Source organism: Hemiscyllium ocellatum, chromosome 20, assembly GCF_020745735.1.
Source record: "Hemiscyllium ocellatum isolate sHemOce1 chromosome 20, sHemOce1.pat.X.cur, whole genome shotgun sequence".
Lineage (NCBI taxonomy): Eukaryota > Metazoa > Chordata > Chondrichthyes > Orectolobiformes > Hemiscylliidae > Hemiscyllium > Hemiscyllium ocellatum.
This window is the reverse complement of record NC_083420.1, coordinates 60,083,501-60,105,423: the sequence shown is the minus strand read 5'-3', so window position 1 is coordinate 60,105,423 and position 21,923 is coordinate 60,083,501. Positions and strand designations below refer to the sequence as shown.

Genomic DNA, 21,923 nt, shown 5'->3' with positions numbered 1-21,923 from the left:
TTGGTGTGTGAGGGGGATTTGGTGTGTGAAGGGTGTTTGGTGTGTGAAGGGTGTTTGGTGTGTGAAGGGTGTTTGGTGTGTGAAGGGTGTTTGGTGTGTGAGGGGGTTTGGTGTGTGAAGGGTGTTTGGTGTGTGAAGGGTGTTTGGTGTGTGAGGGGGTTTGGTGTGTGAAGGGGGGCTTGGTGTGTGAGGGTGTTTGGTGTGCAAGGGGGGTTTGGTGTGTGAAGGGTGTTTGGTGTGTGAGGGGTGTTTGGTGTGTGAGAGGGATTTGGTTTGTGAGGGGGGTTTGGTTTGTGAGGGGGGTTTGGAGTGTGAGGGTGTTTGGTGTGTGAGGGGTTTGGTGGCTGTAGGGGCATTTAGTATGCGAGAGGGTTTGGTGTGCGAGGGGGGTTTGATGTGTGAGGAGGTTTGGTGTATGAGGGGTGTTTGGTGTGTGAGGGGGATTTAGTGTGCGAGGGGGTTTGGTGTGCAAGGAGGGGTTTGGTGTGCGAGGGGATTTTGGTGTGCAAAAGGAGTTTGGTATGTGACGGGGTTTGATGTGTGTGGGGGGATTTGGTGTGCAAAGGGGGGTTTGGTTTGTGAGGGGCTTTGATGTATGAGGGGTTTTGGTGGTTGTAGGGGCATTTTGTTGCAAGGGGAGCTTGGTGTGCAACGGGTTTTGGAGTGCAAGGGGGTTTGGTGTGCGAGGGGGTTTGGTGTGTTAGGTGTGTTTGGTGTGCGAGGTGTGTTTGTTGTGCTAGGGGGTTTGGTGTGCGGGTTGTGTTTGGTGTGTGAGAGGGTTTGGTGTACGAGGAGAGATTTCGCGTGCGAGAGGGGTTTGGTGTGTGAGGAGGGTTTGGTGTGTGAGCTAGGTTTGGTTTGGGAGAGGGTTTGGTTTGTGAGGGAGTTTGGTGTGTGAGGGGGATTTGATGTGCGAGGGGAGTTTGGTGTGTGAGGGGGATTTGGTGTGCGAGGGGGGTTTGGTGTGTGAGGCGAGTTTGGTGTGCGAGCGGAGTTTGGTGTGCAAGGGGAGGTTTAGGGTACGAAGGGGGTTTGGGGTGAGAGGGAGTTTGGTGTGCGAGGGGGGTTTGGTGTGCGAGGGGAGGTTTAGAGTACGAGGGGTTTTGGGGTGCGAGGGACTTGGTGTGTATGGGAATGGAGTGCTCCTTTCTTTTTCTACCTTTTCCAGCCTCTAATGGTTGGCTCTTACATTCGCACAGAGGAAGAAACTAAGTAACTAGTAAGTTATTCGAATTGTAATCAATAGGTTATAATATTGTCCTACAGCAGTACAGCTTGGTCAAAGGGATGTCCATCTTGCATTCTAGATTAGAGTGGTGCTGGTAAAGCACAGCAGTTCAGACAGCATCTGAGGAGCAGGAAAATCGACATTTCGGGCAAAAGCCCTTCATCAGGAATAGAGGCAGGGAGCCTGCAGGGTGGAGAGATAAATGAGAGGAGGGTGGGGGTGGGGAGAAAGTAGCATAGAGTACAATAGGTGAGTGGGGGAGGGGATGGAGGTGATAGGTCAGAGAGGAGGGTGGGGGGAGATAACAAAGAGTACAATGGGTGAATGGGGGTGGGGATGAAGGTGATAGGTCAGAGAGGAGGGTGGAGTGGATAAGTGGGAAGGAAGATAGACAGGTAGGACCGGTCATGGGGACGGTGCTGAGCTGGAAGCTTGGAACTGGGGTGAGGTGGGGGAAGGGGAAATGAGGAAACTGGTGAAGTCCATATTGATGCCCTGGGGTTGAAGTGTTCCGAGGCAGAAGATGAGGCGTTCTTCCTCATCTTCCTCAGGTGGTGAGGGAGCGGAGGTGAAGGAGGCCCAGGACCTCCATGTCCTCGGCTGAGTGGGAGGGGAAGTTAAAATGGTGGGCCACAGGACGGTGTGGTTGATTGGTGCGGGTGTCCCAGAGATGTTCCCTAAAGCGCTCTGCTAGGAGGTGTCCAGTCTCCCCAATGTAGAGGATGGATGTGGAAGGTTCCTTTCGGGCCTTGGATGGAGGTGAGGGAGGAGGTGTGGGTGCAAATTATGCAATTCCTGCTGTGGCAGGGGAAGGTGCCAGGATGGGAGGGTGGGTTGTTGGGGGCGTGGACCTGACCAGGTAGTCACGGAGGGAATGGTTTTTGCAGAAGGTGGAAATGGGTGGGGAGGGAAATGTATGGGGGTCCGTTTGGAGGTGGCGGAAATGTCATCGGATGATTTGGTTTATGCGAAGGTTGATAGGGTGGAAGGTGAGCATCAGAGGGGTTCTGTCCTTGTTACGGTTGAAGGGGTGGGGTTTGAGGGTGGAGGTGCGGGATGTGGATGAGATGCTTTGGAGGGCATCAACCACGTGGGAAGGGAAATTGCGGTCTCTAAAGAAGGAGGCCATCTGGTGTGTTCTGTGGTGGAACTGGTCCTTCTGGGAGCAGATACGGTGGAGGCAGAGGAATTGGGAATATGGGATAGCATTTTTGCAGGGGTAGGGTGGGAATCCAGGTAACTGTGGGAGTTGGTGGGTTTGTAAAAAAATGTCAGTGTCAAGTCGGTCATCATTAGTGGAGATGGAGAGGTCCAGGAAGGGGAGGGAGGTATCAGAGATGGTCCAGGTAAATTTAAGGTCAGGGTGGAATGTGTTGGTGAAGTTGATGAATTGCTCAACCTCCTCACGGGAGCACGAGGTGGCACCAATGCAGTCATCAACATAGCGGAGGAATAGGTGGGGAGTGGTGCCGATGTAATTACGGAAGATGGACTGTTCTACGTAGCTGACAAAAAGACAGGCATAGCTGGGGCCCATACATGTGCCCATGGCTACCCCTTTGGTCTGGAGGAAGTGGGAGGATTCGAAGGAGAAATTGTTAAGGGTGAGGACCAGTTCGGCCAAACGAATGAGGGTGTCGGTGGAAGGGTACTGTGGGACGTCGGGAGTGGGAAAAACGGAGGGCTTGGAGGCCCTGGTCATGGCGGATGGAGGTGTAGAGGGATTGGATATCCATGGTGAAGATGAGGTATTGGGTTTGGGGAAACGGAAGTCTTGGGGGAGGTAGAGGGCGTGGGTGGTGTCTCGAATGTAAGTGGGGAGTTCCTGGGTTAAGGGGGATAGGACAGTTTCGAGGTAGGTAGAGATGAGTTCAGTGGGGCCGGAGCATGCTGAGACAATGCGTCGGCCAGGGTGGTCAGGCTTGTGGATCTTGGGAAGGAGGTAAAACCGGGCAGTGTGGAGTTCTCAGGCTATGAGATTGGAAGCTGTGGGTGGGAGATCTCCTGAAGTGATGAGGTTCTGTATGGTCTGGGAGATGATGGTTTGGTGATGGGGGGTGGGGTCATGGTCGAGGGGGCAGTAGGAGGTGTCTTCAAGTTGGCATCTGGCTTCAGTGGTGTAGAGGTCAGTGCGCCAGACTACTACTGCACCCCCTTTATCTGCTGGCTTGATGGTGAGATCGGGATTGCAGCAGAGGGAGTGGAGGGCTGCGCGTTGTGAGGGCAAGAGGTTGGAGTGGGGGAGTGGGGTAGACAGGTTGAGGCGGCTAATGTCTCGGCGGCAGTTGGAAATGAAGAGGTAGAGGGTGGTAATAGGCCAGCACGGGGTGTCCAGGTGGATGGGGTGTGTTGGAGGCGAGTGAAGGGGTCCTCGGAAGGTGGGCAAGAGTCCTGATTGTAAAATTAAGCTCAGAGGCGGAGGCGGCAGAAGAAATGTTCGACATCACGACGCGTATTAAATTCATTGATGCATGGGTGGAGGGGGCTGAAGGTGAGTCTTTTGCTGAGGACTGAACTGCTGTGCTTTTCCAGCACCATTATAATCTAGAGTCTGGTTTCCAGCATCTGCAGTCCTTGTTTTTACCATGTCCATCTTGCAGTATGTACAAATCATGATGCACCATATGTTTGAGATGGACACATGCAAAAACTGCCAATGGCTAAAAATGGTTGAGTCCTAGGTTTCATAACTTCAGCAGTAGATGGAATCACAGTTACGTATCTGCAAAACAAAACATATGTGGATAACAGGTTTAAGGAGGGGAACATTCCACAAGTCAGGAATATTCAGGCTGACATGGAGTGGCTGACTGCCAGGCAGTCTAAGAGAACAAGGCAGGCAGTTCAGGAATCTATCTTGTTTACACTTGGGATACAAGTGAAGGAGATGGTTCCTCAAAGGAATACAGCCAAAGCCAAATTTGCAGCACCCTGGGCAACTCAGCGAAACAACAGGGGAGGAAGTAGCATAGAAGATCAATCGGTAAAGGGGAATCCATGAACAGGGGATCAGGCAGGCATTTCTGTGGCAGTAAACATAAGTTCAAGATGGCGTGTTGTCTTGCTGGTGTCAAGTTCAAGGATGGCTGCAGGACTTCCTTTTGGACCCTGGTGATCAGCCAAAAGTTATGGTCCTCATTGGTACCAATAACATTTTGTAGGAAGAGGGATAAGATTCTACAAGCAGATTTAATTGAGATAAAAAGGAAATTAAAAAGCAGGATCTCAGAGCACAAATCTGAGGATTACTCCCAGTGCCATTTGCTAACAGGCGAACAACTAACAGGATTGTTTGATGGAATGTTCAATGGAGAACTAGTGTAGGACACATCAGGACCAGGTATGGGCAGGGTGAACCTGTACCTGGTGGATGGGTTACATCTTAACAGAAACCAGGACTGATATCCTTACAGGAAGGTTTACTGTTCAGGAAGTACTATTGAGGAGAGTTTAAAGTATATTGTCAGGGGATTGGGAATCTGAGGGCTAGTTCTAATTGGAATGAGGTGAAGATGGAAACAGGAAGTAGAGTTAAATTAGGAGACAGAAATGAAGATGAAAGTAACCAAAGCTTAGAATGTGGAATAATATCAAAAGACAAAGTTAGGAGCATTCTACCTGAATATCCATAGCATTCATAACAAGGTAAATCATTTAAAGACACAAGTACAAGTAAATGGGTAGGATCTAATTGCCATTACAGCAACAAGGTTATAGCTGACCAGGAATTGGAATGTAATATTTACGGATATTCCATGTTTAGGAAGGACAGACAACAGGGAAAAGAAGTTGAGTTGTGCTGATATTAGGGAGTGGGATCAATACATAAGTGAGGTCTCAGTATGAAAAATCATAATATGGAATTGGTTGAGATGGAGCTAAAAATCAGGAAAATAACAGTGGTCATTAGGTGGCCATTAAATAGTGGTGGCGTGGAGCATGGTGTTAATCAGGAGATGAGAGAAGGATATAGCTTGGGCAACACAGATATCATAGATGACTTAAATGAGCACATTAGACCAGGTGAACTAACTGAAGACTGTGGAGCATGGGCTCCTGCTATATGATGGCTTTCTAGAACAGTAAACAAATATAAAAACCTGAGGAAAAGGCTATTTCAGATCTAGCAGTATTTAATTAAAAAGACTACAGATTGTTCTTGCCTTAAAAAATAGGGATAGAAATAGGATATGGGGCAGTTCAGTGGCTCAGTGGTTAGTACTGCTGCCTCACAGCACCAGTGACCCAGGTTCAATTCCTGCCTCGGGTGACTGTGTGGAGTTTACACATTCTCCCCGTGTCTGCGTGGGTTTCCTCCGGGTGCTCCAGTTTGCTCCCACAATCCAAAGATGTGCAGCTCAGGTGAATTGGCCATGCTAAATTGCCAATGCGTTAGGTGCATTAGTCAGGGGTAAATATGGGGAATGGGTCTGGGTGGGTTACTCTTTGGGGGTTCGGTGTAGACTTGTTGGGTCAAAGAGCCTGTTCCCATACTGTAGGGAATCTCATCTCATCATCAAGATCATAATGTTATAGAATTTAATTAAATTGACTGGAACAATAAAAAGCTTTGATGGAACAGATGCAATTGTTCTTCTTAAGAATTATTACATAGTTTACAGCAACTATACATTTCTGCGAGATACAACACCTCAAAGAAAGGCAGTCTATCATGGCTAACAAAGGAAATTAAGAGTTGTATAAGATTGAAGGAGAAACCAAATAAATTTGCCAGCAAAGAATGACCAAGAAGTTGATGAAGAAAGGGAAAATGAAATATTAGTGTAGGTAAAACACATAAAAATGAACTGTAAAATCTTCTACAGGCACATTTGACTAAGAGCACTAGAGTCACAGAGTCATAGAACACTGAATCAGACACTTCAGCCCAACTCATCCATGTCAACAAAGTTTCCTCAACTGAACTAGTGCCAGTTTTAACTTGCATTTGGCCCATATTTCTCCAAACATTTCCTATCGATGTACAGTCCAAATGCCTTCTCAATGATGTAGTTGTACCTGTGTCTACCACTTCCTCTGGCAGCTTGTTCCATATACGCACCACCCTCTGTGTGAGAAAGTTTCCAGGCGAGTCCATTATAGACAAAGCTAAGAAGTGTCATCACAGAGAATAGAAAAATGGCAGAATAGTTAAATTATTACTTTGTGTCTGTCTTTACTGAGGAAGATACAAACAATCCCTTAGATTTTGAGATCCAAAGGTGTAGAGACACATAGGACCTGAAAGGAATTTGTATTAGTCGGAAGGTTTTATTGGAAAAATTAACAAGTATGGAGTTTGATGAGTCCCTGGAACTTGACATTCTAAATTCCAATGTGTAGGAATAGGTAACTAGGAAGATAATTAATAAGTTGGTCATCATCTTCTCAAATTCATTAGATTCTGGAATGATTCCTGCATATTGGAAGATAGCAAAAGTCACCCCACTATTTAGGAAAGGAGGGCGAGAATGAACATGGAACTACTGACCTAAAAGCCTTATATTAGTAGCAGAGGCAATCCTAGAGTCTGTTATAAGGGGTAAAGTGAAAAATTGACATTTGGATAATAATTTGATTGGGTACAGACAGCAAATGGGAAATCACATTTGGTGAACCTTTTTGGTGTTTTTGAAGACATTGCTCACAAATTTAACAAAGGAGAGTTGATGGATGCTAAATTTTCAGAAATCTTTTAATAAAGTTCCCACAGGAGGCAAACAAAGAACAAAGAAAATTACAGCACAGGTACAGACCCTTCAAATCTCCAAGTCTGCACCAAGTCAGATCCTCTATCTAAATCTGTCACCTATTTTCTTAAGGTCTGTATCCCTCTGCTCCCTGCCCATTCATGTATCTGTCTAGATACATCTTAAATGGTGCTAAAATGTCTGCCTCTACCACCTCCGCTGGCAACACATTCCAGGCACCCACCACCCTCTGTGGTAAGAACTTTCCATGCATATCTCCCTTAAATATTTCCCCTCTTACCTGGAACTCATGACCCCAATTAACTGAATCCCCCACTCTGGGAAAAAGCTTGTTGCTATCCACCTTGTCTATAACTCTCATGATTTTATAGACCTCAATCAGGTCCCCCCTCAACCTCCATCTTTCTAATGAAAATAATCCTAATCTACTCAACTTCTCTTCATAGCTAGTGCCCTCCATACCAGGCAATATCCTAGTGAACCTTCTCTGCATGCTCTCCAAAGCATCCACATCCTTTTGGCAATGTGACGATCAGAACTGTATGCAGTATTCTAAACTTGGCCAAACCAAAGTCTTACACAACTACCAACTCTTGTACTCAATACCCTGACTGATGAAGAAAAGCATGATATGTGCCTTCTTGACCACGCTATCTACCTGCGTTGCCACCTTCAGAGAACAATGGAACCGAACATCCAGATCTCTCTCTACATCAATTTTGCCCAGGGCTTTTCCATTTACTGTATAGTTCGCTCTGGAATTGCATCTTGCAAACTGCATCACCTCGCATTTGCCCAGATTTAACTCCATCTGCCACTTCTCTGCCCAATTCTCCAATCTAGCTATACTAGCTGTATTCTCTGACAGTCCCCTTCACTATCTGCTACTCCAACAATCTTAATGTCATTTGCAAATTTGCTAATCAGACCACCTATACCTTTTTCCAGATCATTTATGTATATTGCAAACAACAGCGATCTCAACACGGATCCCTGTGGAACACCACTGGTCACAGTTCTCCATTTTGCGAAACACCCTCCCACTACTACTCTGAATCTGCTGTTGCCCAGCCAGTTCTCTATCCATCTAGCTAATACACCCTGGACCCCATGTGACTTCACTTTCTCCATCAGCCTACCATGGAGAATCCATATCAAGCGCCTTACTGAAGTCCATGTATATGACATCTCCAGCCTTCCCTCATCAATTAACTTTGCCGCTTAGAACATAGAGCATAGAACATTACAGCGCAGTACAGGCCCTTCAGCCCTCAATGTTGCGCTGACCTGTGAAGTTAATCTGATGTTCATTTAACCTATACTGTTCTATTATTATCCATATGTATGTCCAATGCCCATTTAAATGCTCTTAACATTGGTGAGTCTACTACTGTTGCAGGAAGACGGTTCTACACTCCTACTACTAAGTGAAGAAACTACCCCTAATATCAGTCCTAAGTCTATCATACCCTCAATTTAAGGCTAAGTCCCTCGTGTTAGCCTTCACCATCCAAGGAAAAAGGCTCTCACTGTCCACCATATCAAACCCTCTAATTATCTTATACGTCTTGATTAAGTCACCTCTCAACCTTCTTCTCTCTAAAGAAAACAGACTCAAATCCATCAGATTTTCCTCATAAGACCTTCCCTCCACACCAGGCAACATCCGAGTAAATCTCCTCTGAACCCCTTCCAAAGCTTCCACATCCTTCCGATAATGCGGTGACCAGAACTCCAGGTGCAGCCTTACCAGTGTCTTGCACAGCTGAAGCATGACCTCGTGGCTCTGAAACTCAATTCCCCTACCAATAAATGCCAACATACCACATGTCTTCTTAACAACCGTATCAGCCTGGTTGGCAACTTTCAGGGATATATGCACCAGAACACAGAGCTCTCTCTCTCTCGCTCTTGAGAGAGAGAGAAAGGAAAGGGCTCTCTCATCAGGAAAGGGCTTATGCCTGAAACATCAATTCTCCTGTTCCTCAGATGCTGCGTGACCTGCTGTGCTTTTCCAACATCACACTCTCGATTCTGATCTTCAGCATCTTCAGTCCTCACTTTCTCACAGAGATCTCTCTGTTCATCTTCACTGCCAAGAGTTTTCCCATTAGCCCAGTACTCTGCATTCCTGTTACTTCTTCCGATGTGAACTACCTTACACTTTTCTGCATTAAGCTCCATTTTCCACCTCTCAGCCCAACTCTGCATCTTATCTATGTCCCTCTGTGACCCACAACATCCTTTGACATTATCCCACAACTCTACCTACCTTAGTGTCATCCGTAAGTTTACTAACCCATCCTTCTTCACCCACATTCAGGTCATTTATAAAAATGGCAACCAGCAGTGGTGCTAAAACAGATCTTTGAGGTACACCACCAGTAACTGAACTCCAGGATAAACATTTCCCATTAACCACCACCCCCTGTCTTCTTTCAGCTAGCCAATTTCTGATCCAAACTGCTAAGTCACCTTCAATCCCATGCCTCTGTATTTTGTGCCTACTGTGTGGAACCTTATCAAATGCCTTACTGAAGTCCACCTATTTTGTCACTTTCTTGAAGAACTCAACAAGGTTAATGAGGCACGACCTACCCTTCACAAAACTGTGTTGACTAACCCTAATCAAATTATTCCTTTCCAAATGATTATAAATCTTACGTCTTACAACGTTTTCATACACCTTACTCACAACCAAAGTAAGGCTCACTGGCTATAATTACCATGGTTGCCCTGACTCCCCTTCTTAAACAAGGGAATAACATTTGCTATCCTCCAGTCTTCTGGCACTATTCCTATCAACAATGATGACATAAAGATTGAAGCCAAAGGCTCTGCAATCTCCTCCCTGGCTTTCCAAAGAATTCAAGGATAAATCCCATCCGGCCCAGAGGTCTTATCTATTTTCAGATTTTCTCAAAGAATTCTATAAGTTTGTAAGACATGACCTTCCGTGCACAAAACTATATTGCCTATCACTGATAAGCCCACTTTCTTCCAAATGTAAATCGATCCTATCCCTGAGTAGCTTCCCTACCACTGACATCAGGCTCACCAGTCTAGAATTACCTGGATTATCCTTGCCACCTTTAAACAAGGAGAAAATGAGGACTGCAGATGCTGGAGATCAGAGCTGAAAATGTGTTGCTGGAAAAGCGCAGCATGTCAGGCAGCATCCAAGGGTCAGGAGAATTGACGTTTCGGGAAGGGCTCATGCCCGAAACATCGATTCTCCTGCTCCTTGGATGCTGCCTGACCTACTGCGCTTTTCCAGCAACACATTTTCACCTTTAAACAAGGAGACAGCATTAGCAACTGAGAGAGATTAAAGCGCATGGGCCAGGAGGTAACGTACAGGTATGGGTTAACAATTGGCGACAGGTCAGAAAACAAGCAGTAGGAATAAATGGGTTATTCTCGTGTTGGCAGTGAATCAGTACATGCCCTGGACACTAAATGGAAAAGTAACATGACTAGTGAATCAGTACTTGCGCCCCAGCTATTCACAATTTATATCAATGATTTGGAGGTGGGGACCAAATACAATATTTCCAAATTTGGGGATATTACGTGAGAATGCGTGTTGTGATTAAAATGCAAAATGGTTTCACAAAGACACAATTTAGTGAGAAGCAGAAGGACAGATTGTAACAGATTCAATCATATGTGAAAAGATGAGGTTAGGAAGGATACCCATGGATATGCAGGCTGGGATTGGAGAAGTTATAGTGGACAACAAGGAGATGCCCAAGAGGCTAAACTGTTACTCTAAGCTGATGGGTTTTTTTTGGCTAAATGCAAGTTGCATTAACTATTTTAGAGGGCTAGACAAAGTCAGATTTCTTGCCAAATCAAGCCAAACTCACCTCATTAAGCAATTCTTCTAAAGTTTTACGTCAGTTTTGTAATTTCCAATTTGCGATTTGCAGCCTCCTCCACTTTACCATGGATATTCATCCCCCTCAGGACTCTGATTCTTCATGGAACCAAGGCCTAAACCATCCCCATCCACCATCACTCTCCCCTGCTTGACTGAGCTTGTACTCACTGTGAACAACTCTTTTAACTCCTCTCAATTTTGTCAGGTCAAAGACTTGGCCATGGGTATCTGCATGGGTCCCAGTTGTACCTGGGGTACGTGGAACATTTCTTGTTCCAGCCCATCTCTGGCTCCCACTCACAACTGTTTCTCCAGTATATCAATGACATCATTGGTGCTACCTCTCTCTATTGTCTGGAATTGGAGAAGTTTATCTATTCCCCTTCCAATTTCCACCCTCTTTCACCTTCACTTGGTTTATCTCTGACTCCTCCCTTCCCTTCCTCAACATCTCAGTTTCAATTTCTGGGGATAGATTGGTCACCAATATCCATTATAAACCCAGTGACTCCCATTGTTACCTTGACTATATATCCTCACACCCTGCTTCCTGTAAAAGTTCTATCCTATTCTCCCAGTTCCTCCGTCTCTGTTGCCTCTATTCTGATTGTGCCAACTCCGAAATGTCCACCCTCGTCCTCATCCAAGTCATTTATAAAAATCACAAGAGCAGATGTCCCAGAACTAATCCCTGTGGAACACCACCGGTCACCAAGCTCCAGGCTGAATATTTTCCATCTGCTATCACTCTCTGTCTTCTATGGACCAGCCAATTCTGTATCCAGACAGATGGGTTTCCCTCTATCCCATGCCTCCTTACTTTCTGAATGAGCCTACTATGGGGAACCTTATCAAATGCCTTGCTAAGATCCATGTACATCACATCCACTGCTCTATCTTCATCAATGACTTTTGTCATATACTCAAGGAATTCAATTAGGTTTGTGCGGCATCTCCACAGGGACCGTTCCCTCTGGGATACCCTAGTCCACTCCTCCTTCATTCCCAACACATCCCCACAGCCTCAATGCACCTCCTCAAGTATTCACAGAAGGTGTAATACCCTGCCTGCTTACTCCCTTCTTCCTCACCATTCAAGGCCTAAGATGCACCTTCAAGGTGAAGCCGTACTTTACCTGCAATCCATTAATCTGGTCTACGGCATTCTCTGCTCACAATGTGTTCCTAACCATGTGTACCAATTCCCTGCAGCAGCTTTTGACATTGTGCCCTGCCATGCAGGTCTGAGCTTCCAAAATGCACTGCCAGTGTACTGAAGAGATACCATATGGTCATGATGGGTTGGCAATGCCCATGTGTGGCTGGTCCCCCTGCATCGTGGTTTGAGACATTGCTTGGTACTGAGCTCCATGGAGACTAGTCTTCAGTCATCAGGAGCTGAAGTCGCCAGGTACCCATTCTAATTCCCATGCATCCTCTGAATTCTCAATGTCTAGATTGTTCATGATGGAGAGGACTATATCCAGGGGGGTCAATATCCAGGGGATATAGATTTACAGTAAGGGGAGAAGGTTTAGAAGGATGTGTAAACAAAACCTTTTCACTCAGAGGATGGTGCAAATCTGGAACTCACTGCCTATAAGAGTGGTAGAGGCAGAAAACTTCAGAGCATTGAAGTAGTATTTAGATGCACACTTACGATGCTAAGGCATACAGGACTATAGGCCAAGTGCTGGAAAATAGGATTCAAATAGTAAGGTCATTATTGTTGACCAGTGCAGGCACGATGGACCTTTTCAGTGCTGTAGATCTCTAAGACTCCTTGACTTGTGTAGCTGAAACCTAAAAAAAAGTATTTGTGAAAAGCTGGTAATTGAAAATCTAGCTGGATTAAGGATTACGGAGTCTTAAAGTCATACTGCACAGAAACAGAAGCTTTGGTCCAACTTGTCCATTCCATGTTTCCCAAACTAAACTAGTCCCATTTGCCTGTATTTGGTCCATATCTCTCTAATCCTTTCCCATTTATTTGCCTATCCAAATGTTTTTTAAATGTTGCAACTGTACCTGCATCTACCACTCACTCTGGCAGTTAATTCCACATATGAACCACCTTCTGTGTGAAAAAGTTGTCCCTCAGGTCCTCTTTAAATTTTTCTGCTCTCACCTTAAAATTATACCCTCTAGTTTTGAACTTCCCAACCCCAGGGGAAAGACCTTTCTATTCACTTTATCTATGCCCCTTATCAGCCTCTTTATAACTCAAATCTTCTAGGCCCAGTAACATCCTTGTAAATCTTTTCTGTATCTTTTGCAATTTAATAATACCACTGTACACAATCCTCCAAAAGCAGCCTCACCAATATCCTGTATAATATGACATCCCAGTTCCTGAACTCAAGAGCTGAGTAATATTCTTTACCACTCTGTCTATCTTTGATTCAAATTACAGTGAACTATATTCTGAACCCTTAGGTCTCTCTTTGATCTACAACACTCCCAGGGCCCTACCATTAACTATGTTAGATTAGATTAGATTACTTAAAGTGTGGAAACAGGCCCTTCGGCCCAACAAGTCCACACCGATCCACCGAAGCACAACCCACCCATACCCCTACATTTACCCCTTCCTAACACTACGGGCATGGCCAATTCACCTGACCTGCACATCTTTGGACTGTGGGAGGAAACCCACACAGCAGACACGGGGAGAACGTGCAAACTCCACACAGTCAGTCGCCTGAGTTGGGAATTGAACCCGGGTCTCAGGCACTGTGAGGCAGCAGTGCTAACCACTGTGCCACCGTGCCGCCCACGGTGTTAGTCCTGTCCTTGTTAGTCCTTGTTAGTCCTGCTCTTATTTGTTTTACCAAAACATAACACCTTGCATCATTCCAAGTTAAACACCATCTGCCATTCCTTGGCCCATTCGTCCAACTGATCAAGATCCCGTTGTAATCTTAGATAATTTTGATAAATCCCCGGATCAGATGAGCTTCATTCCAGAGCTTTGAAGGAAGTAGCAAAAGTGGTAATGTCTACATTGGAGGTGATCTTTTATTATTCAGTAGATTCTGAAAAGGTTCATGCTGACTGGAATTTCACCAATGTAACACATCTATTTAAGAAGGGAGGACAGTCGACTTTGGGAGAGACAGCATGGGTTAATAAAGGGAAATCATATTTGACAAGCCAGATAGTGTTCTTTGAGGATAGTAAACCTTCATTGCACTCTCTTCATAGCCAGAGAATGCTTCCTCAGATACGGAGGCCAAAACTGCACGTAATATTCGAGATGTAGTCTCACTAAGGCTCTGTACAATTGCAGCAAGCCATCCCTGCTCTTGTACTCAAACCCTCTCACTATGAATCTCAACATATTATTTGCCTTCTTCGCTACCTGCTTCACCTGCAGTGCTTATTTTCAACAACTAATATACAAGGACACCCAGGTCTCATTGCACCTCCCCATCTTTCAATCTGTTGCCATAACAATAATAATCTACTTTCCTGTTTTTGTAACCAAAGTGATTAACCTCATATTTATTCAAATTATATTGCATTTGCTATTCATTTGCCCACTCACTCAACATGACTAAATCACACTGCAGTTTCTCTGCATCCTCCTCACAGCTCACCCTCATTCCTAGCTTTTTGTTGTCAGAAGACTTGGAGATATTGCTTTTAGTTCCCTCATCTAAATCAATATATATTGTGAATAGCTGGGGTCCAAGTATGAGTCCCTGCAGTACCCATGAACCACTGCCTGCCACTCAGAAAATGGCTCATTTCTTTCTCCTCTTTGTCTTCTGTCTTCCAGCCAGTTCTCCATCCATGTCAGTATACTGTCCCCAGTCCTATGGACTTTAAATTTATATGGTTTATCTCTTATGTGGGACCTTATTGAAGACCTTCTGAAAGCCAAAGTAAACCATATCCACTGATCCTCTTTGATCAATTCTACAAGTTACAGACTTGAAAAATTCCAAGCATGATTTGCTGTCTCTGTCCAATCTTGTCACTGTTTCCTATTAAATCTTTTACTTTCAGTTCTAACATCACCTCATAATCCCTTCTAAACTTGTGGCTTCAACTACAGGGCCAACAAGTTCCCCTGCTGCTTTGGAAATATATTGCTGTTTCTTCGTTGTCACTGGATCGAAATCCTGAAATTCTCTCCCTAAGAGCATTGTGGGTCAACATACTTTGATCGGGATGAGGAGAAATTATTTTCCTCAGAAATTTGTGAATCTTTGGAATTTCCTACCACAGAGGACTAAAGATGTTCAGTCTTTGAGTACATTCTGAGTTTGATAGATTTCTAAACGCCAGTGATATAAAGGGATATGGATTGTCTGTGTTAAAGGCCTTGATGTAGATGGTCAACCATGATACTATTGAACAGCAGAGCAACCTGAATGTCTTCCACCTGTTCCCATATCCCCACAGTGAATATTCCCAGTCCCTGTGAAACTCAGCAGAGAATCAATGACTTCAAAAAAGGGAGAAATATAAAATCTATATTTGAAAAGAAAGGGAAAGTCATGTCCTTCGTGAAATCCCATGGCTATCAATTCCAATATTGTCATTTAATGAGATTTAACTAAGGGCTGATTGCTGTATGTTCAACTTTAGTTCCTTTCTCCCATGTAAAATATTTGTGGAAGATCAAAGAGGCGGATATCGTATAGAGCAGAGATGAGGAGATAACCTTCATGTTTCACTCTTCCCTGAGGGAAATTCTCTATTTGTTTAAGAATACTTAAAACTTATTTAAGCATGGACTGAGCTAAAACGACTATTTATTTATTGTTGGACTCTGCATTTTCCTATATCAGTCGAGCAATGATTGCAAGTGGTTAGAAAACATCTGCTCACAGAGATTGATATTGTTCCTGTTTAGTTTGAACTCAAATAAAACGTTCACCTGTTCATTAGTTAATCCCTCATTTATTGAAGTATCTTAAAGCTCAATCAATACAGCAGGTGATGTAATTATCCTGCTTCAAAATGAAAACAAAAAGATTAACCGAAAGAAACCCACTTCTTTTTAGCATCAACAGACAAGAACATTTGGGCTGAATCTGTTGTTTTTGGCTAAGGCTGAGTTGTGATGCAAATTTGGGAGAGTTTTCTCTTTGCACAATGAGGTGTCTCACTGTATCTTACCAAGTTTACCACATCAGCTACCTAGCCCACCCCCGAGGCCTCCATTGAGTCTGATTCTCATCTTTCTATGCCCTGTTCCTGGAATGACTCACCATTCAGTTGGTATCTGTGAAAGAGCAATACCCCTGGCACCTGTGTAATAATTGAGAGGTCACCATCCACCCAGACAAGTGTTGGCAATCCCATGTTGCCCCTCACTGGCAATGTCGTGCCACAATGTTATGAAGCCACACTGCCCAGAGCACACATCTGTGGATGGCCGACCCTGCCTCACACATTCTCTCTCCCTCATCACTGTTTAACCATTAGGATACACAGTTTACCTGTCCTTAGCTACATCCCGTTTGAACACCCTCTACATCAGCTGTATCCTACACCCAAAGCCCTGTTATTGTCCAGTTGGTAAGCATGACACACAGACAAATAATTGGGCAGTTCGAAAGATGAGCTGCATTTACAAACAGCAAAGGGAAACAAAATCAACAGAGGCTGAAGTCCACCCCCACAATACAAACCAAACCAAAGGCATTGTGACAAATGACTATTTTAGAGACTGTGATAGTCTGCCGCTCTCATTGACTGGAACCAGCTGTCAGTCAGCTCCTAGACTGACTGGCCTTGCAGAGCCTGATGCAGCTGAGTTCAGTCATGAACAATGGCAGTTTCCACCTCCCCAGTGTCCTCCTCCTCTTCCTCCTTTAAAGACTGCTCCCCATTCCCCAGTTCCTCGGCATGGAGTTTCATATAGGTAAATGTGAGATCTAATCAAGATAGGACTCTCATGGTGAATGGCAGGGCCTTAAGGAGTGTAGTGGAACAGAGAGATCTTGAAGTTCAGGTGCATGATTCTCTGAAAGTGGGCAGTGAAGAAGGCTTTTGGCAAACTGGCCTTCATCAATCAGGGCATTGAGTATTGAAATTGGGAAGTTACATTGCAGTTATACAAGACGTTGGTGAGGCTGCATTTGGAATATTGTGTTTATTGTGTTGGACACCTTGTTATAGGAAGGGTGTTATTAAACTGGAAAGAGTGCAGAAGAAATTTACAAGGATGTTGCCTGGACCCATAGGCAGAGGTTGGACTTTTTTCTTTAGAGTGTAGGAAACTGAGGGGGAGCCTTATAGAGGTGTATAAGATCACGAGAGTCATGGATAGGGTGAATGCGCTCTGTCATTTCACCAGGGTTGGGGAATCGAGGACGAGAGGGCATCGGTTTAAGATTAAAGGGGAAAGAATAAGAGGGAGCCTGAGGGGCAACTTTTTTATACAGAGAGTGGTACGCAAATGGAATGAGCTGCCAGCGGAAGTGGTTGAAGCGAGTACATTAATAAAATTTAAAAGGCATTTGAACAAATGGAAAGAATTAGAAGGATATGGGCCAAGTGCAGGGGAATGGAGTTAGCGTGGACAGACATTTTGGTCCACTAACGTGGACTAGTTTGGGTTAAAGGGCCTGTCTCTGTGCTGTAGGACTCTCTGATTCTATCTATCATCTCAACTCATTGCCTGCTCCAATGGTCCAGAGCACAACTGTCCAGGATGATGCAGCACAATCTGTCCAGTCTAAGTTGGAGGCTCTCCTGCCCAAGACCGGTCTAAGCAGCAGAACCACATCTTCAATAGTCCCATCATCTGCTCCACAATGGCCCTTGGCACAGCAGCAAGAGTAACATTGTATCTGTGCCCCACCTCAGTCACGGGGTTGTGCAATGCTGTCATGAGCCATGGTTGCTGTAGCTAGTCCCTTGATCCCAGTAACCTCCTTCTCAGGCCCTGCACCCTTAAACACACCTGATACACAAGAGGGTTCCAAGGTGGAGGAGGGGTGGCAGCTGCCAGGGGAGCAGGCACACACCCTCCAGGAAGTCGTAACAGTGTTGATAGAGCACTTGAAAATGAATCCTGGTGATAATCTCTGCAGTGTTGTGGTCCGGCCCTCTCAGTGCTGTGTGTTTACAATCAATGTTACCTTGGACCTGGGAGTCATAGAGTCATAGAGATGTACAGCATGGAAACAGACCCTTTGATCCAACTCGTCCATGCCAACCAGATATCCCGACTCAATCTAATCCCACCTGCCAGCACCCGGCCCATATCCCTCCAAACTCTTCCTATTCATATACCCAACCAAATGCCTCTTAAATGTTGCAATTGTACCAGCCTCCACCACTTCGTCTGGCAGCTCATTCCATACACCCTCTGTGTGAAAAAGTTGCCCCATAGGTCTCTTTATATCATTCCCCTCTCACCCTAAACCTATGCCCTCTAGTTCTGGACTCCCTGACACCAGGGAAAAGACTTTGTCTATTTATCCTATCCATGTCCCTCATAATTTTGTAAACCTCTATAAGGTCACCCCTCAGCCACCAACGCTCCAGGGAAAACAGCCCCAGCTGTTCAGCCTCGCCTTATAGCTCAAATTCTCCAGCCCTGGCAACATTCTTGCAAATCTTTTCTGAACGTTTTCAAGTTTCACAACATCTTTCCAATAGGAAGGAGACCAGAATTGCATGCAATATTCCAGCAGTGGCCTAACCAATGTCCTGTACAGCCGCAATATGACCTCCCTACTCCTGTACCCAATACTCTGACCAATAAAGGAAAGCATACCAAACTCCTTCTTCACTATCTTATCCACCTGCAACTCCACTTTCAAGGAGCTATGAACGTGCACTCCAAGGTCGCTTTGTTCAGCAACACTCCCTAGGACCTTACCAGTAAGTGTATAAGTCCTGCTAAGATTTGCTTTCCCAAAATGCAGCAACTTGCATTTATCTGAATCAAACTCCATCTGCCACTTCTCAGCTCATTGGCCCATCTGGTCAAGATCCTGTTGTAATCTGAGGTAACCCTCTTCGCTGTCCACTTCTCCTCCAATTTTGGTGTCATCTGCAAACTTACTAACTTTCAGTTCTACTCCGGAATCCTATTGCCCAGGCTGCCGGGGTGTGATGGATTGTTTAAGTATAACCCTTCTTGGAGAGGCTTCCAAATAGTCATAAACATCACTGCTGTATTGTTCCACATCTGTCCTGCTTACTCACACTCAGATAATTCTTTTTCAGAAAAATCCGACAGCAAAGAATACATCACGGGGACTGGGGGGTGGGTGGAACCATTAAGTCTTCATCACCTTGGTAACAGCTTTGGCTCAACAGAAATCACTGAGAGTCTGAATGTGTGAGGTCACCTTCTTGCACCATGGCCATGTTGGAGCAGATGATGGGGATAATGAATTAGATCATTTGGCCCTACAAGACTAATGTTCCCCTCCTTAATTATTTGATCATTTTGTGCTTTTCTCTAACATTCTGCCCAATCTCTTGACTTGTTATTTGTCTTGTCAGAATTACATCAATTTTTCTTTAAGTTTGTTACTACCGTTAACATTTTTTTGTTCACCACTGGTGGTGGGCTTGTTTTTGGAATTAGTCTTACTCATTCTAATGGGTATATTCTCTGAAATATTCCCTCAAATGTCTAATACTGCATCTCTATTGGCCTATTCTTTAACCTAATTTGCTAATTCACTTTAGCCAGCTCTGCTTTTATGCCTCATAATCGCCCTTCCTTACATTTTGACATAATAGTCTCAGTTCCACTACATTCTCAAAGCGGAATATAAAATTCAGTCACATTATGATCACTGCTACCTACACTCACTTTCGCTAATTAATCCTATCTCATTGTACAATACCAAGGCTACTCTCTGATCAGTTCCACAACTTGCTGCTGCAAAGAAACTATCCCAAAGTCATTCTATGAACTCCTTACTTAGGCTACTTTGCCCATCTGACCTTTCCAGGCGATATGCTGATTAAAATCTCCCATGATTATTGCTATGCCTTTATGAAAACTATTAGTATTTCTTCCTTCCCCACACTATGATAACATTTGGAGACTTGTTCTCCAATCTCACAAGTGACTGCTTGCCTTTATCATTTCTTATTTCTACCCAAACCATTTCCACATCCTTGTTTCCTGAACTTGGATATCTGTCCCTCAAGAGGAATGTGCGTGCTCAGTGGAGGAACAGACAAAATGAGAGTAGGCTCATTGTGGACTTTTTCTGACTCTCACTCTCAGTCTTCTCCACTCTGAGCAGATTCTGCAAATCCCAAAATGAACAAGTTTAGCTGATAGACCATTGAGCAGGGAGTTTGAATTGTGTGCAAAATAGATCATTCTAGATGATTTGCATTGTGCCAGATTGATGTGCTGTGGGCTTCTCAGCAACTTTACAAGAGGATTTAAGGAGGAACGCTGTGCAGAATTTTATTCTTTTCATGGTACAAAGCCCAAAGATGCCACTTAAAGGAAATCTCTCTTTAACATGGTGGTGGAAATGTTAAAACACATTCAACAAAGTTAAACAATCAGAGCCCTGTTACTGTGTTCAATGGCAGCAAAGTAAAGCAGAATTGATGCTGACGACTTCAGAGCGTAAATAATTTCCATTCAGGTTTTTGTTGAAGCTTGCTGTAAAGCAGTGAAAGAGAATTCTGGTGTCTGTGTTCCTGTGAAGTAATAAATTCAGCCTCCGGACAGTGAAGTTTATTTTTGATACAAAGCAGTCCAGTGTGTGTGTGTGCATAGTGTACCCAGTTCTTTATTTTCATTTAGAGATTTACGTTTCAGTCCTGAATAAAATAACTTCACACATTCAGACTCTCAGTGAGACTCTCTATTGAGCAGAAGCTGTTGCCAAGGTGATGAAGAAAGAAAACTAGGGGAAAAGGGGATGAATGGTTCCTTTCCCCTCCTTGTGTCATATTCTTTGCCATTGGATTTGTCTGGAAAAGATTTACCCAAGTGTGAGTAAGCAGGACACAGGTGGAACAATGCAGCAATGACATCCGTGACTATTTGGAAGCCTCTCCAGGAAGGGTTGTACTTAGACACTCCATCACACCCTGACTCCAAATGGTCACTCAATGTTCAAAGGAAGTCGTTCCACCCTGATTCCATTGGGATCTCACTGAGGACACGGAAATTAGCACAGGAGGAGCCCATCATTGGCAAAAGATCCTTTACTGGAAGGAAAAGACACCTCATTCATCTAAATCTGAATTCACTCACAATGTGTAAAACGAAGGCAACATGACAGTGCAAATGCTTGCATTCCACACCAGTGTCTTCACCAAGGCTACATAAATAGATGAGCTAATGGCAACCAAGCAGAATGTGACAGCACAGTGAGGCACGCTGTAGATTGTTCCACAGAGAGTCAATTCCAACTCTTGGCTCAGTTATGAGTAGCACACTCCGAGGGGAGAACAGCTCCAGAGGGAAGTATAAATTAAAGCAAGCCACTGTGACTTGGTCATCTCACTTGTAAAGTGGCAGAATTCTGAACTTTGCACTTCCCCTTTGGCCAAATAATGAGAAATCGAACTCAGGGAAATCAGTTTTCTTTTCTAAAGGTTGAGGATAGTGTACATTGAGGGCTTCCTTTATTCTTCTCACATGGTCAATGAAGTACCTTTTTTATTTGTCACTCTGGGAACAAAGAACACCATCAAAGCACATGAACACAATGACTCAAAATAATTAATCATAGGACAAGCAAAAGTTGAACTTCAGACTGAGCTTCACAGAAACTAGGAGGAACTGCTGTATTCAAAGTTCCACAATAGTATGCTGCTTCTTTAAAAAAGGCATTATCTAGCGTATGTAATGATTTCTCAAAGTCTACAGTTCTCAAACAATAGAAGACTAGAAATTACTCCTGGAAGTCATTAGTGGATATCCAGTTAACATGTTTGCAGAATATTCCATTATCCATAATTTTAGCAGAGCAAGAACAATAACTGGATCAAACGTGCATTACGATAATAAACAGAGGAAGCTCGTGAATAAATCAAACATTGTCTGGTGATACTGCCAATAAATAATTTCTTGGCTTTAATTCTGTGAATAAAGTCCTGGCACTAATTTTCCATACTTCAATTGAAAACAAAATCTGTCAGT

The 21,923-nt window shown here is 44.3% G+C and overlaps 1 protein-coding gene across 2 annotated transcripts in view; it reads right to left on the bottom strand.

The window, feature by feature from the left end:
- chst12a (carbohydrate (chondroitin 4) sulfotransferase 12a) overlaps positions 1 to 21,923 on the bottom strand; it is a 178,026-nt gene that overhangs the window by 23,641 nt on the left and 132,462 nt on the right. The window contains exon 5 of one of the 2 annotated variants that reach the window (XM_060840921.1): positions 3,903 to 3,950. The exons of the other annotated variant lie outside the window; for it this stretch is intronic. Within the exon in view, the coding sequence (XP_060696904.1) occupies positions 3,921 to 3,950 (30 nt within the window). The 3' untranslated portion in view covers positions 3,903 to 3,920. Of the gene's footprint in view, positions 1 to 3,902; positions 3,951 to 21,923 lie in introns of those variants that run through there. 2 annotated transcript variants of the gene reach the window in all.